The 16,693-nt window shown below is 35.9% G+C and overlaps 1 protein-coding gene across 2 annotated transcripts in view; it reads left to right on the top strand.

Moving 5' to 3' along the window:
• Nucleotides 1–16,693, top strand: part of LOC100574872 — a 77,117-nt gene that overhangs the window by 15,839 nt on the left and 44,585 nt on the right. Inside the window, exon 2 of one of the 2 annotated variants that reach the window (XM_003241437.4) lies at nucleotides 2,655–2,724. In XM_003241437.4, the coding sequence (XP_003241485.1) occupies nucleotides 2,677–2,724 (48 nt within the window). In that variant the 5' untranslated portion in view covers nucleotides 2,655–2,676. Of the gene's footprint in view, nucleotides 1–2,654; nucleotides 2,725–16,024; nucleotides 16,256–16,693 lie in introns of those variants that run through there. The other variant, XM_003241438.3, reaches the window with a different exon arrangement.

Here is a 16,693-nt window from a genome sequence, read left to right on the forward strand (position 1 = left end):
AGAGTTGCTGTTTTTAATTTTTGAAATCATTGCTAATAAAAATTAGCTTAAATAATATAGTAGATAATATAATTAAATATGACTGGTATAAAAATAATCGACAACCGAAATTGTTATTAAAATATAATAATTTTCCAAGGAGGTGATATGTCACTCTGTCCACTCATGCCCTTGGCACTTTCATCCCTTCCCAAACCATATCTTCGGGCCCACGCCCTATCTGAGGGAGTTAGACATCAGCTGTGCACGGTGTCACACTATATATATATTATAATATACTACCTAATATTATATATACAAACATAATATAATATATTTGCACATAGAGACGAGATGTGTTTTATCCGTTACCTACGCATATTGTTCGTGTCGAGTAGACGTCGCACGAGACCGTTTTCTTTTTATTTCCGTTTCCTGCCCGCTGTACATAATACATGCATACATGCATACATATATAGTAAGACGCCAGCGAACGGATCTAGCTGAGTGATTTATGTGCATTTGCTTGGATTTCCCAGTATTTTCTTGTGTATAAATCGTGATAGAGAAAGAGGGGAGTGAGCATTAGACCTCGTGTATACGATTCGTTACCCGTCGTCTTGCGGTCGCGTGCGTACTGTTGTCGACGTGCCTCGCAGCTGTGGTAATTGCTCTGCGTCAGCCAAAAATCTCCAAGACTTCTTCGCGGTTTTCGAAGAGCAGCTCGAATGTGTCTACGGTTAGTAAGCAACACAGTTTGCGAGACGATTATTTTGATTACGCCGTTATAATATATTGTATAAGTAGGTACTCCTATAAAAAAAATAGAAGCGACTTGCATTAGTCGAAAAGCTTTATTTTTCCAAGAAGAACACGCGTGCACGGCTTCCGCTTTGCAGAATATTTTATTACGCGGAACACTATATTATATTATATTACGCCCAGAACAATTCCCTATTTCCCCATGGACCAAAGTAGGATATGATATTGAGGTAAATTTTAAGAACAACAAATATTCATTATTATCATATTATTCTAGGACAGGACTATAAAATAAAGTATGATAATGTTGGAATAGGAAAGCTTAAAGCACATTCAGTTACAAAAATCAATGATGTTTTTTTTTTGTGTGTTTGAAGACAACCTTTTATACTAGACAAAATGTTTTAATCTTTAACATTGAGGGTGGTTTATACCTTCGAGTAGCAAATTGGATTTAGTCTGTACTGCAGCAGTAAGTCAAAACTAAAAATTCCTAAAATCTTTTAAAAATAATCGGGGATAAAACTCGGCAGGGGACAAAGCAGTAGTAGATTTATATATATACACATATATACATTATACACGTATATATATAAATATATTATTCCTATACCTACCTACTCGGGCTATATAAAACATTATTATGTTACAACAATGTATACGTCGCAATCAATTAGTGTAATGGTTATGGGTGGTTAAGTATTTACGCCAACATGTATAAATATAATATTGTTTCACGACGAGATTTTTAGACGTCGGCGGCGGCAAAATCGAGGAAAATGTGGCGATTAGCTGGAGACGAATTAACACGGTGGCACGCGTGCGACGTAAATAAAATAAGCGCGCGCGCTAGCGGTTGTCACGAGTGAAACCGATGGTACGAAGCAAAGAGAAAAATATCTCATTTTCTTGTCCGCGGGGTTCCAATTCATTACACAGTACACACACATATAATAATAATAATATACGTGCGTGTGTTCTCGTTATTATTGTTGTGTTACAACAACCTTCGGACCGGTTGATATCTTGATTGCCGCGTAAATTTATTTTCTTTGTACGCGCAGGTACGTATATTATAAATGGGTGCGCGCGTTTTTTTAATTCTCGCACGAGCCCGGCGAAAGGGTTCGATACGTCTTCATAAATACTCACAATAATAATAATATTATGTAAACACGAAAAAACACGCACTCGACTCGGTGCCGTATTTACTGGGGGGGGGGGGGGTATTTTATATTATATCTCCCCCTTGGCCAACTTTTTGGTTCCAGAGTTTCTGTTCCGATGATGATCCTATATACTATATAGCTATATTATACATTATATACATAATTGTAGAATCGATTGGCAAATTACGTGATTATAGTATTAGAGTGCGGAGTTCTCTTAAAAATAGTACACAATTGGATTGCTTGATTATAAAAGTACAAAAAAAAATGTTGTACACAACTTTTATTTTTTATGAAAACAATAACGGTGTTTCGACTTTCTATGCATATTTATTGAATTATTTAACTTGTTTGAATTTAAAGTAAAACTAATCAATAATCCCAATTTCAATGGCCCTTAAAAATGTCTTTATAATTTTCTAAATACTCCACTTACACATAGTATATAGGTACTGTTTTGATACTAACATACTTATTAGCAATTATACTTCGATATGTCACCAAATTGCGTTAACCAACAACTCTGCACTTCTCGGGACTCGGTCATCTCTTCTACCACGGTGTCGTTATACATATTATTATACACACGGCAGGATGACGTTTTCTGTAAATTACTAGGTATATGAGTATACTCTATATACAAACATACTACAAACTGTAACCTACAACGGACATCACAACATATCGTACGCTGTTGTTTTTTTGTTTTTCTCATACTCACGGTTTGTTTTTTTTGTTTTTCAGGCTCTGGGATCGAAATCGTCTGATGCTTCTGCCAACAAATGTTTTAACCGATGAAAATTATGTAACCGAGGTAAGTCAACTACATATTATTTAAATATTTCGATTACGTTAAAATATATCACTATATTAGGGATGCGCACATCCTCGCGGAGTACACCTCATAGGATTAATATAATTTGATATAAGTATTAACTGTCTTAAAAACGTTTGTTTTATTGTTAGGACAGGTATATTATATAGCTACCGAGGCCAAATTGTATACGGAAAATAATTATAAGCAGCGCTAGCCATAAATGCATTAGTAATCAATAATACTATCATTGAAAAAGTTTTGTTGTTGAGCTATAAAACGTTTATTGCAGTAAGAACTAAGAGATGTACAGCATAATATTAAACTGAGCTGCGGAGAGGACGTCGCAATTAAGGCATGTTTGTGTACTCAGTACGTCGTCGGTTTTAAATTCTAGGAATAGACGTTAAGACAAATATAAATCCGAGCTATGTCCATAATGGTTATTCGTGATGAATATTAAATGAGATGTCCATTGGCGGTTTCCAATGACATTATTAGTGGGTAACCGTCCTTGGATCTTGACGAAGGCTGAACAAATACACGCGGGAGAAACGTCGGGAGCTATTTCAAACGTTCGCCCTGTGAGAGACATCGTTCAATGTTTTAATTAGAAATAATTTTTTGACAGCCGATTTAAATTAAACAGCTGGACCAGTGCCAATATTTAGTAGGTTAAATGCGACACTAATTGGGGCGTAGTCACAATTTTTGATATGTCTATATTATGCACGCTCCCCGAACCCCAACGTGAAGGTACAATGCGCATATTATAATATTATGTATAGTTGCGTGATATTTAATGAAGTTATGCGCGTGTAATTGCACCAGGTGAAAACAATCCTACCCAATATAATAAACGACATTTTTTTCCGTTACATAATAATTGTGAGTGTATAATATCATAATAATATATTAATATGTATTTAATAGCGCCATGCGTAGTATTTATATACGCCATGCGTATTATTCTTATGTGCGTCGTCGCGCATGCAATGCTACCTACCTGTAAGGCTATAACTACAAATTATTACTCACAGTCCTCTGCTGCAGCGGTCGTCTGGGATCAGGTAGTCGGATTATGATTTCGGACAAATTTACCTTCTTCTGCAGCAGCTACATCTACAACATCACGGTTATTTTAATAGTCTTCACTGGGTTTATTATATGCTTACCAGTTACCAGTTACCGAAGAATCATTAATCATGTAATAATATCTTCGTTCTATTGAGTTTAATACCTGCAGTAGTAGTATGACACTACAATCGTTCAAAATAGGGATTAATCAAATACATATTATATTATATTCTTATACGCGCATTGTATGTAATGCATTGGACTATGTTGCTATGTTGTAGTGGTACATGGCGGCGGGATTATTTTGAGACAACAGTCTATATACTGTCAATTGTCATAACTAATCTTGTTACAATATAGGTTCACTTAGGATAGTTTAATAAGTTAATATAGTCACCCAGCGCACCCAAAGTATAGCTACATGCTCAACATTTTTTTCACAATAATTGTTGACATATTTGTTTATAATTATATTGCTATTTTATAGTTTTATGTAACCATGTAGGTACCTATACATTTAATGATCCATTCAGTTTTTTTTTTTTATTAAAATACTATAATACGACATGTCCTAAAATATACATGGCAAAAAAGTGATTGAAAAGTTGAATGTCTTCATTGTGTCTTCTAGCAAAGGGTGTTTCTAATAAATATTATAACAATCAAAATAATATACAAATAAATAATAACAATACATTATATTATTATAACAATACATCATATCCGCGTGGATCATATATTATATCGACGGTATACTTATTAAAGTGGCTCTTGAATAATTCACATATTATTGTTCTTATTTTGTAGCAGTAAAACCTTGATTCTGACTTTTAGAACTAGCTCATTTGAAATAGGTTGCAAGGACCCGAACCGTAGGGGACATGACCCCGGTCCGAAGTTAATTCATGGTTTAAAATATAATAATATTTGGTTTTTTCAAATGTATATTCTCAGGTTTTAATATTTTAACTATACATATATTGTTAACGTTGATTATAACAAAAAAAAGGCTTTTGTAATTCGTATACTTGGTTCCTATGAAGGTACCTATGTTTATGATGGCCAACTATAATATAATGATTAGTGTCACTAAGATGATTGGCACGAAAAAACTCCTAATAAAAAAAACCTTTACCATTATAATAATGACATTGTTATTGTGTAGTCAGAGAATAGGTTAGTCTATGGAGATTTTGTTTTCTTTATATTATTACGGACGTCTGACGAGTGTGCATAAATAAATTTAAAATGGGTGTATAATTTTTCTCTCATTATAATAATTAATAAGACATTGTATACATATTATATCAATCAAATTGTCTTCAGAAATTTTTAATTTGCATGTATTTAGTCCAACCTATAATTAGACATCTTCTTTGTATAAGCCGTTCGCTTTTACCCAAACGTCGATGGACATATTGACCGTCGTATAATATTGTATATTTATTACATATATAAATAATATATTAACTTGCCCCGATTTTTGATGCTGCTAAAAAAATGAGCCAAATGGTTTTAAATATCTTCTAAAATTCCAATGTAAGCGATCAAGTTTCTCGCAATGGATATCGATGTATACCTGACACGTATTATTTTATATGAGACCACTTTATAAACAAAAACCTGCAATGTGTTTATGTTTGTAACAAAATTCGCCTTAGGTACCGACGCGTATGTATGTAAGTATAAATATCCTACGTACTCCCCTCGCTTAAACTCTACAGCAGTATCGCGTGTGTGTATATATATTAAATATTATACAAACATACACACATAAACATGGCGATCAATGTAACTGGTTACACTGATTTTCCGAGTCAATTTTAGTACTTTTGAAAATAATGTTTTATATAGTAGAACTTTTGAAATAAGTATAACACTATAATATTTTGTTTATTTTTCATAACAATCTATTTTTTCCTAGTTTTTATGATACCTGGAGGTTTTTTTTATAATGATAGGTATATTTTGAATTTAATAGTAGAAAGTAAAACATAAATTTCTAAATTGTTTGATGCAATGATTAATAACTGAAACTATATGTAATAACAATAAACATTCAACGTTTAGAAGTGCGTATAGTAGGTACTAACCACCCATTTAGCTGGGAAGCTCTTGTTTATTTTAGTCAGTTCGGCTAACTTTTTAATGCCGATTAGTGATTAATATTAAATATAAAACAATTTATTAAAAACGTTTCGATATTAATATTTACAAGATTTTTTTTTTGAAAAATATCCTTCAGATTATAAAATTAAAAATATAGGTTGTATTGCTGTCTCTATAAAATCTAAAATAAAGAATACTGATAACATAGTAAAAATATAATATAGTATCTATTATAAATACTTCAAAATAAAAAATAAAATTTTAATTTGGAAAATTAATGTAGCCAGTCAAACCGTTCACCCCGTATATACGGTTGCTACATCGTTTAACGTTTTGGCTGGGTATAATAATTCAAAAATGCGATTCCCGTGTGCGTTGTGCATTTACCATCATGCACGTCACTCGAGTGGGGATGCGACGCCACGACCGCGACGGGGTCGCACATCACTCGGGGGAATTATAGCGATCCGACGTTTTTATCCCAATCGATATCAAACAACCGCGGCGGCGGAGGCAATGCTCGGGCGCATAATATACAACGTAATAATAATACCGACGAGGGTCTCGATCGAGTGTCTGTACCTATATGTGTTATTTCTTTTGTCCGGCATTACAAAATTTCCTGCCGTTATGACCCGCAGGTAAATCGTGTGTAGATACATGCGCGGTATACACTACAAATATTATACCATACATAGTATATTATGTAGTATTTTTATTATTATTAATATTATTATAGGCATGGCAACAGTTCTTCGTTTATTATAACGCGTGTGTACAGAACTACAACTATAACGTATAGGTATATAAGTATATACTTGTGGCGCGCATCACACACTCTTGAAGCGCGAGGCCAACGAGCCAATGAGCTGCGTTCTCGTATAATTTATATACACACGAGACGGATTACTATATTATTATTATGATATACGTACGAGATGTCGGACGCGTGCACTATGCAATGGTGTGCGTTTTTCAAAGTCGATTTTTGTTTGTATTATTTTTTGTTTTTATATTATTTTCGTCTCGTTATTCTGACGCGTATGGTATGTAATATTAGTAGATTAGTATAGAACCAGCACTGGGAAGTATAGATATAGGAAACTGTAAAACCACGTAGTCGACTTCGTAGATATAGCGTAGCCACACGGACTATCGTATTTCCATATTTTATAATATTATTATAAAATATAAAATTAATAAATATTTATCGACATCAAAGATCACCTACATACATATCGTTTATCAATAACTAAACTTTGGTAATATAATAGGAAATAATCCTTAGGATAGGATATGCAACGTACAACACATTAATATAAATTTATATTTTTCGTTGTATAATATTATAATATTATGTAGGTACAACCCCTACGCCGCCGCAGTGCCCGAGCTGCGCGCAGGGGGAGCGTTCAAGTCTCCGCGGGATAATTTAATAGTCGGCGGTGTTCCATTTTGTTGTACAAATAATTATAATAACACTCGTCGTAGATACCAGCTATATTGTTATACATACTATATACCTATTATTATACACGCACGGGGCACAATGCATGTCGTACCTGTATATATACACGCACACGAAGCGTTATTTATTTTTTGACCGACGACGGGGGTGCAGGCCTAACCGTCCATGTTTTGCGCCCCCCGCTCGACTGGATCGGAGTGCAGGGACACGACTGGTTAATTAAGGCATCATTCACATGTGACACATATATTATAATTTATACGTATTATAAATATAAAACCCTCCCTCGGCTACTAATTAATCATGGAAAAGAAAAAAGAAAACCTTATTTTGAATAATATATTGTATAATAAGGCAGTGAGCGCGTCTTCTTCGTACCTATATACTATAATAATAATACAATATACATATTTTAAGCACGCCGAGATATTTCCGTCCGTCCGTCCGTGTCGGTTATAGGTATCACACGCGGTAATATTATAACGAACATGTCCGGCCACTAATAACGCGATCCGACGTACACGTATTATACTTATATATTACATGTATATGTGTACCGGCAGTCGTCGTCGTTGGGTTTTCAACACATAATATTACCATAATCTCATGACACGACACTCTTCTTTTGTGCGGGCGCGCGCGCACTAGAGAGCTCCCGTCTGCCGCCGTTTGTACATTATTATTATTATTATCATCATTATTAATATTCTGACTAGTGTAATATTATAAATTTATAATATTGTGTAGTGTATACAGACTTGGCCGAGCGTCGGTGTAGGTGCCAGCAGGCCGCCGGACAGCAGAAGACGCGTGTCGGTCTCAATATGATTATATCATCGTATTATTTTTCTATTCGTCAAATAATAATAATAAATACCTAATAGCGATTATTGCTGTACTATTATTACTGTATTATGCTCGTATATTCTCGTCGCCGCACATTATGCACCGTGTCCGACGACGATGAATATAAAATTATATTATATTATTATGTATTATTGTCGTACAGCGTTGCGCAGGTGATCCGACGACAATGCGCGCCGTCGTATATTATATGGAGGTTGGAGGTATATAATACACGCGTATACCTTATACCGACGAACACGCGAGTACCGTTTCTGTGGCACGCAAAGAGAAATAATGTATTATTAATATATAGGTGTATATAATATATATATATACATGTATGTCAGCGTGATTTATATGTACGAATTGTGTTCGCATTGTGCGAGCGTAACGTAGGTATATTATAGGTATGCGCGAGTCGCGCGTTCCAGTCGAATCGTTTCCACCCGAGAAGAATCTCACTGAGCTCGTACGTCTTATATACCAAAAGTGAGATATTGTATATTATATTATAGGCGTTTTACCCGTATGTATTTGTTTATTTATTGTCCACGGTTTTTTGAACATATTGCGTGATCGCATATAGAAATATACGGCGGGTATGCCCTGCAACTCGGATCCATATATATCTACATATTATAATAGGTATCCGGCCCGGGTGTGATATATTCACTGCAGTAGGCGTAAAATATTATGTATCGTGCGACGGACTCGTAAATTTTTCGTTTTTCGTACAGAATTTAAAACCGTAAAGAGAATAACTATATACTATTATGACGTGTCTATATTATGATGTATATACTATATGTATCCTATACATGCGCGTTCTCGGCGATTATTCTGTTCGATTCGCATGAATATATATTATTTTTTCACTCTTCTCTATTCTTGGGAACCCGTCTCGCTCATAATAATATACGCGATACTCGTAGAAAAAATACACCTCGTTATTATATATATATACGTATATTATATTGTATATATCATATAATATATATATATTGCCATATCTGTGCGCAGAAAGTATATACTATATAATATACATTATACGCACATCAATTTATCATGTGTTATCCCGGTAAAACAACGTGTCGTCCGCGATTGGCGAAGATTTAGCAGCTGAGCAATACATTTTACTTGTTTATATACCATCATGCCGTAGCTATATAGCATTATACTATATCGACATTACCGTATACAATATACATCTATGTGTGTGTAATAATACAATATATAAATGTATAAAACACTATATTATATAAAAATAGTTTATTGGACGTCTCTTTGTGGTCTATAGATCAAATCTGCAGTACGGCCGTGTAGACTTTTTAAACTCTATAAGAGCTGCAGAACAGGAAGCACTCAAATCGGGCACAAATAGTAATAAATTTACCAGTGACGTTCAAAGTCCACTGTCTGCTACAGCAGAGACTGCGGGTTAAACGGAGGATAGTTGTTGTCTGTTTGAAGAATAGGAAAAAAACCGGTGAAGACGTTAAAGAGGAAATTTACGACTCCAGGCTATCGAGTTTTCTCGGTTGGACAACTATACAGCCTTATAAATATATAATTAACTTTAGTGCAAAAATGTTGAACGTTCGACAAAAGTTTGAAAGTGCCGACGGGGATAGAGCGCGAAATTTATAATCACCTGCAGGTTGTATTTAAGATAAACGGTCTCGCGGGACGCATTCCTCCCGATTTTCACGAATGCCAAAAACTATATAATTTGACCGTTATTATGTTTTATATTCGTCACCGAGTATAATTGACGACAAACTTTCGGACGTTACAACGTCGTTGCTTCAAGTATTTGCATACCGCAGCGCAATATACCATATCATATCATAAATACGCAGCGTAGTCAACACTGCAGAACAATCGTAAATATAGTAATATACTGGTATACTGGTATACGTATAATACTGACATTGGTATATAACGATGAATAATAGGTGCTTGTAGTCAGGAAAAAGTTGGGCGAATATAAATAACGAGTTTACTTAATAAATAAACAAAAAAAACTGACCCTATAGCAAGCTATTATAATAAATAATAATATATATCATGAATTATGATGAGTACTCTGCTGTTTGCAGCATCAAAGAAAAAATAGCTCAGTCAATTTGTTTTACTTTTTTAAATCAAATAATATATAGTATCTTTTACATCTCAAGTATTTCAATGGCTTAATTAGGGCTAAGTCGAGTGGTCACTATCATTTTGTCATTAAAGTCCATACGTAAATAAAAAAATATGTATTATATAAGAATGATTTATATATTTCGAGCAAAACCAATCACAATGCAATATTATTAAGTATTATAAAAAAACAATAGTGACATCATTTGACGGTGATGAAAAATGATTGACGTTTGATTTTACTTGAAATTTCGTAATGCTACTATAGTTATTTTTTGAAAATTTTGTTTGGCAATTAGAAACTTTAAATTATTTAACCTAAAATATTTCAAAAAGGTTAACACTTTTCGAGATTATGATTATATCGTTAAAATAATCAACCAGTATTGGTAGGTACTAGGTACATATATTACAATGAATACCCCGTTAAACCTCCCTCGTCCGCTCATGACTACTGAAGTGTATATGTATAACGCACATGTCTTATTCATATATTCATAATATAGGTATACGTTTATTTTTGACGATTATTTCGGAGTTATATCGGACCGGATTATTTGTACATGCGGTGGGAGGGGGGGGGGAAGAAACGGAATAATCAAGTGAAAACTCGTTATTGGACCGCGTCAGGTGTTACCTAAACTACGATATAGATGAAGTTGATTGTAAGCATGCAGCCTATATATTTTGTATTATATTATTATATTTATATAGAGGTATTAGGTGTATACGAGCTGTAGCATTTCGGAAACACGTTTATTTGTAATTATAATCACGATTCACCAGAGATAAGTTTTTTTTCCATAATACACAATTTAATATAAATGTATTATGCTTCTGCTGTAATTTTCTTCGGGATGATGTGCAGGGCGCTGCCGAATATCCTGCAGTAGTTACACTTATATTGCACCTACCTGTACGAACCGAAGTCGGTCATAAATTGGACCGCGGACAGGAATATAATATATATAGAGTGAGAGAGACAATAACGTCGGTGGTTTAGCGCTGGCGGCACCCTGCAGTACGTCGCGGCGACTGCGGTACTAGGAATGCCACCTGGGAGGCAAACAGGCCGACCTTCGACAGGCAGCAGACCGCCGCCGCCGCAGCCGCCATCGCCATCGCAGCATCCGCCGCCGAGTGATGTCTTCATCAGCGCTCATCGAGAGCGCACGCTCGATCATTATTATACTATTATATGTGTACCTCTACACGAATACGGACCAATCCGACATTTGGGTTATCTCTCAATATACCTGCGCGTACAACAACAACAGCAGCAGCAGCAGCAACAACAACACCAGCAACAATAATAAATATTGTAAATGTTAAATAATATATTACACCTCGACGACGGATCTACATTATGTTATAATATGTGCATTGTGCACCTTTAAATCATCGACGATCGTTCTGCACGGAGTGTGTCAGTGAGTGTGTGTTACACGCGATGTGGTTTTTAATTGAAACACTTATTGTTGTGTATTATTTACCACATACGGTGTGTATAGACGGCGTTGTCCGCCGAGGGGAATGAGCAATACTATTATTGTCCTCGCCAATCGGAGCCGAAGATGTCGCGCGCGATAAATTAAATTATCTAAGTATATACGACATATTGTGCGTACAAATTATGACCATTTAATGAATAAAATATCCTACGACTTCTGATATACGCCAAACTAATTATTAGATACTGCCCGGTGCTGTCTGTCGGCCAGGCGCACTTCTGCTACAGGTGGAAGGCAACAGACGAAAATAATAGGAATGAAAAAAAAATAAACGGTGCAACGTTTGAATACGACGGCGTCGTTGCAATTATGAGATACCGAAAGGTATTTTCTTTCCGATTTATTATATCCTCACGGAGAAAAAAAATTGTACGTAAACCGGCCGGACGCCGTCGCCGACGGGCTTTGTCGCGATGTCCTTTTCGGGCACACAATGAGAGAGAGATGAGATTTCGTCGGTTAATTAGTCGAGTTCGCTCTCCGGCGGCGGCACCCGTCGCGGTCGTCGTCGTCGATATAATACGACGACAATTTAATTTATATACATGTGCATATACGCGTTTAATACAGCTGCACTCTTCTATTTCTGGGCCGTCTGAGGAATCCGGAAATTTGCATTCGCTAATTAAACCGCGTCGAAGACCGCATGCCGAAGTGTATACTGCTGCTACAATATATACATAATATATATATATATATATATATAATAAACGTCTATATTATATTATATATAGACATAAACGATCGGAGTGGTTTGCCAAGAGTCGACCAGAGAAATAGAGGGGCGGTCAGGGAGATAATGAGAGGGGGCGAGGGAAAGAGAGTGTGTGTGATAGTGTGTGAGAGAGAGACGTGGACAGAACATCGTATTATAATAGAAGAAAACGTATTGTATGTGAAGAAAGAAGAGATAGATGTGAATGCGAGCGTGTGTCGCGTCTGGGCGGCCAAAACGAGGGGATTAAAATAATCTGCCGCCGCATAGCTCGTGACACCGTTGTTAACAGGCTTTCTCGATTTTGTCCGGAGGCCGAGTTACGCACTGCACACGATCTACTTGCGCACAAATTGTCTTTTGTCCGCGCGTTGTGATACATAAATATAATAATAATTATCGTTGGATCTCCGCCTAACACATTTATTTCATGTATACACCCCACTCCCGGAGCCGCCACGCCGCACTCTTCTATGATATAGGCCCGCCTTTACTCGACTCAGATTCCAAAACATATTGTGTTTGCGATAAAGCTCGTTTTCCGATCTTCGTTTGCCACACCATAGGTACCTCTACTCGTGGTGCAGTTATACTATCATTATAATACGACTATAACGGCGGACACTGACTATATTATGCAGTATATAACATTATTACAACACAACTTACGTAGGAATATTATATATAATAGTAATAATAATAATAATAATAATAATAATAAAAATAATAATAATAATAATAATAATAATAATATATTGTACTGTATACTTTGTGTAGTCACTATTATAGGCGTCGAAAAACGACGACGGCCGAAATAGATTTTGAGATTTTCCTTTAATTTATATCATACCCTCGACCCGTGTCCGTTCTCATAGATTTATTTTAATTGAAATAATGAATGAATTTCGGTCGGCTTGGAGTTGTGCCCAAAACGTAAATTACATACAGCGTCTGGGGAAAACAAATCTAATAAAATATGTCTTCTTCCGAACGGCGAGTACATAATAATTCATAATAATATTTGTGCCGCGGTAATAATATACACCAATTGATTATTATTCACGGGCAGCAAACCAGTATTTTGATGGTTTTCAACAAATTTTTTCGAATAATTTCTTGTCATTGCTTTATTCACAGCCAACTGAATTTATGTCGAAACCAATACGACCATAATAATAATGATATTCTCGTACCTACTACGTTAATAAGTAGTAACACTTTTGGAGATGAGTCACGGCGTGTGGGTAAATAATAATGTAATACTGCATTCCCGGTCTTCAACGTTTACCGCGAATTCTGGGAGACAGGTGTTGTCATAATTTACATTGTTATAACTTATAATAAACGCAACGTGTCTTGTTTAGCCATCGTTATTATCGTCAAGGTATAATTAAACCGCGCTGATCCATGGGTTAACAATGTTTGAAAAAAATGTTAAATGCTTCTAAACACGACACCCATAACAATTTACATCCTGTATACCTACAACTATATATAGGTAAGTGGGCACGATAGATCCGTCAAACGACGTCGGCGGCGTTGATTGGATTATTAAAAAAAAAAATTATTACACTATACAGGCGCCCCAATAGGAACTAAGGATTAGGGAGTCAAACACTTTCGTTTAGGGTTTGGCCTACCAATTTTTGGGTACACGTGCTTATTATATATTATGGTATATATAGGTACAGTACTTTGGCAGCAAAGTTTTCGTATTATTTTTTATTTGAATTATTACTCATACCAGATTAAACACTGTATGAGTTATGACTTATGAGATTCAGTTGAAATTACCGTTGGCGGCGTCGGCAATTTATATATATATACCCATAATTGCAGCGACAGCAGCAGACACCGAATCAAAAGAGAAACATAATATAGCGATTGCTGCCGACTGCGTATATTATAACTACGGGGGTGAACAGCAGGTGTTGGATATACGCGAAGAAAATAAAATAAGTTGTTAACCATTATATAAGGATACATTTTTTTTCCCGAGCGAGTGTGTTTATTATAATTGAGTTGTTCGGCATGCTGCAGTCAATTTCCACAAGATATATTATCTTGTATTTTACGACGTGCGTATTACTGCACTAAGGTGGTATAAGAGAATTAAATAAAATAAAAAAAATTCTAACCGCACGGATTAAAATATTATTATAACGCGTATACCGCCTAAATTATACGCGTTATACAGACGAATTTGAAAATATTTTTCGTCTACACGTATACCTTTGTAATTTATATTATTATTATCATTATTATGGTAGGTATATAACCCGCGCCGCGTATAACACCTACCAATACGAAGGCGCACACCTTTATAGCGCGATGGCGGCTACCTATATTATAGTTTACGAACGACACCGTTCGCGAAACGATTATGAAAAATCACGCAACTGTGAATATCTACGCTGGATGGTCGGGGGTGCACGGTGGGGTGTGTCGTATATAATATACAATATATATGGGGTGGATTTTATTATTATTATCGTGTTCCTTCGCGCGGGACGACAATATCTTAATATCTATATATACGTTTCCTGCTGCTCATATATTATATTATAACGTGTATATCATGCCGCTGCCGTATACCGCGTGCGTGTGATAGCTACGACGACGGCGACGCACAATGCCGCGCGTGAAGAGGATGTGCGCGCGTGGTCTTGGCGTGTACACGTTTAACGACAAGGCGTGTATACACCGTGTTCCTTTTGGTAATATATATAATACCTATAATATGTCGTCGTCGTCGACCGTCTGCAGTGGTGATCGTCGAGAGGGGTTCATTGTGTGCCACGCACTATGCATATATATATACAAATAATAAATACGAGGACGGTTGTCGCCGACGATCGTCACGACAGGGCGTCCTTTGATGGGTACATGCACATATTATTATATTATATATTATGGACATATATATTATATACACGCCGGTGAGCACAATGTGCGGCTGCTGCTGCTGCTGCTGCTGCTTCTGCTGCTGTACGTCACAGCGACGACGGAGATTTTTTTCTTCGGGGGTAGCCCACCCTCTCGGGTCAACCCCGTCGTAAATCGGATTAAGCCTCTGCTGTATTGTCCGAACAACCGATGTACCGCGGTTTTATTGACCGAAATCGCTCACCACAGCTAGATTTTCTGCCATTATTTTTACGCTTTCGTATAGGTACCCATATGCCGTCAACCGATTTATTCCACGACGATAGAGTTGAAGAGAAAAAATACGACCACGTCCTCTGCAGACGCGTTCCTTTTGTCTTGTTTCACTTCTTAACCACCCCGAAGCGTGGACCGCAAACGGCAATCGCTCCTCTCTCACACAATGAACATATACACATGTTCAACATATTTATATTATATTGTATAGTGTATACAATATATATTTTATATAATATACCTATCTCTACACGACTCCACCTCGCGTCAGTTGCAATACGTTCTGCAGTAGCCGACCGGCGATCGCCGAGACAAGACGTAACCTCGCCGCCTCCTCCGCCGCCCTTTCTGTTTAGGTTTACTGCTCATATATTATATGTACAAATAAATCCCAAGCCGTCGCCGATGTTGTTGTTCGTAGTGTCGATTTTGAAAAAGTTTTCCGGTTTAAGCAACTATAATATTTTGTTATCGCGCGACACATGGACACTCATATTTATGGTAAGTGAAAAATAATAAAAACTGTTTCATACTATACGATTAGGATATAATATATATATTATACACATATTACATGCGCTCTGACTAAACAGGTCGATTGTATATTATTAAAGTAATAATTATTATACGATTGTGTTTTATAACTTTTTTTGCCAATGCGCTTTCGGCCATTCACATTTTTCTTGTTTGTTATAACATATCAGACACATAAGTATAAGGTATATAAATTTATATATATATAATATATATAGGTACCTACTCTATATACGTTTTATATCAAAGCGAATTGTTTCGTATTTTATTATACCTAGCCCCGATCTAATTATCAAACTGGGTTCGAATAAATCCATTAAACTGCCCACATTTGGATAGACTAGCTATTTTTTATTAGTATTAAATTATTGATGGAGTCGTTAGATTTGAATTTGCTCAGAGTCG

This window comes from Acyrthosiphon pisum, chromosome A1 (assembly GCF_005508785.2).
Source record: "Acyrthosiphon pisum isolate AL4f chromosome A1, pea_aphid_22Mar2018_4r6ur, whole genome shotgun sequence".
Lineage (NCBI taxonomy): Eukaryota > Metazoa > Arthropoda > Insecta > Hemiptera > Aphididae > Acyrthosiphon > Acyrthosiphon pisum.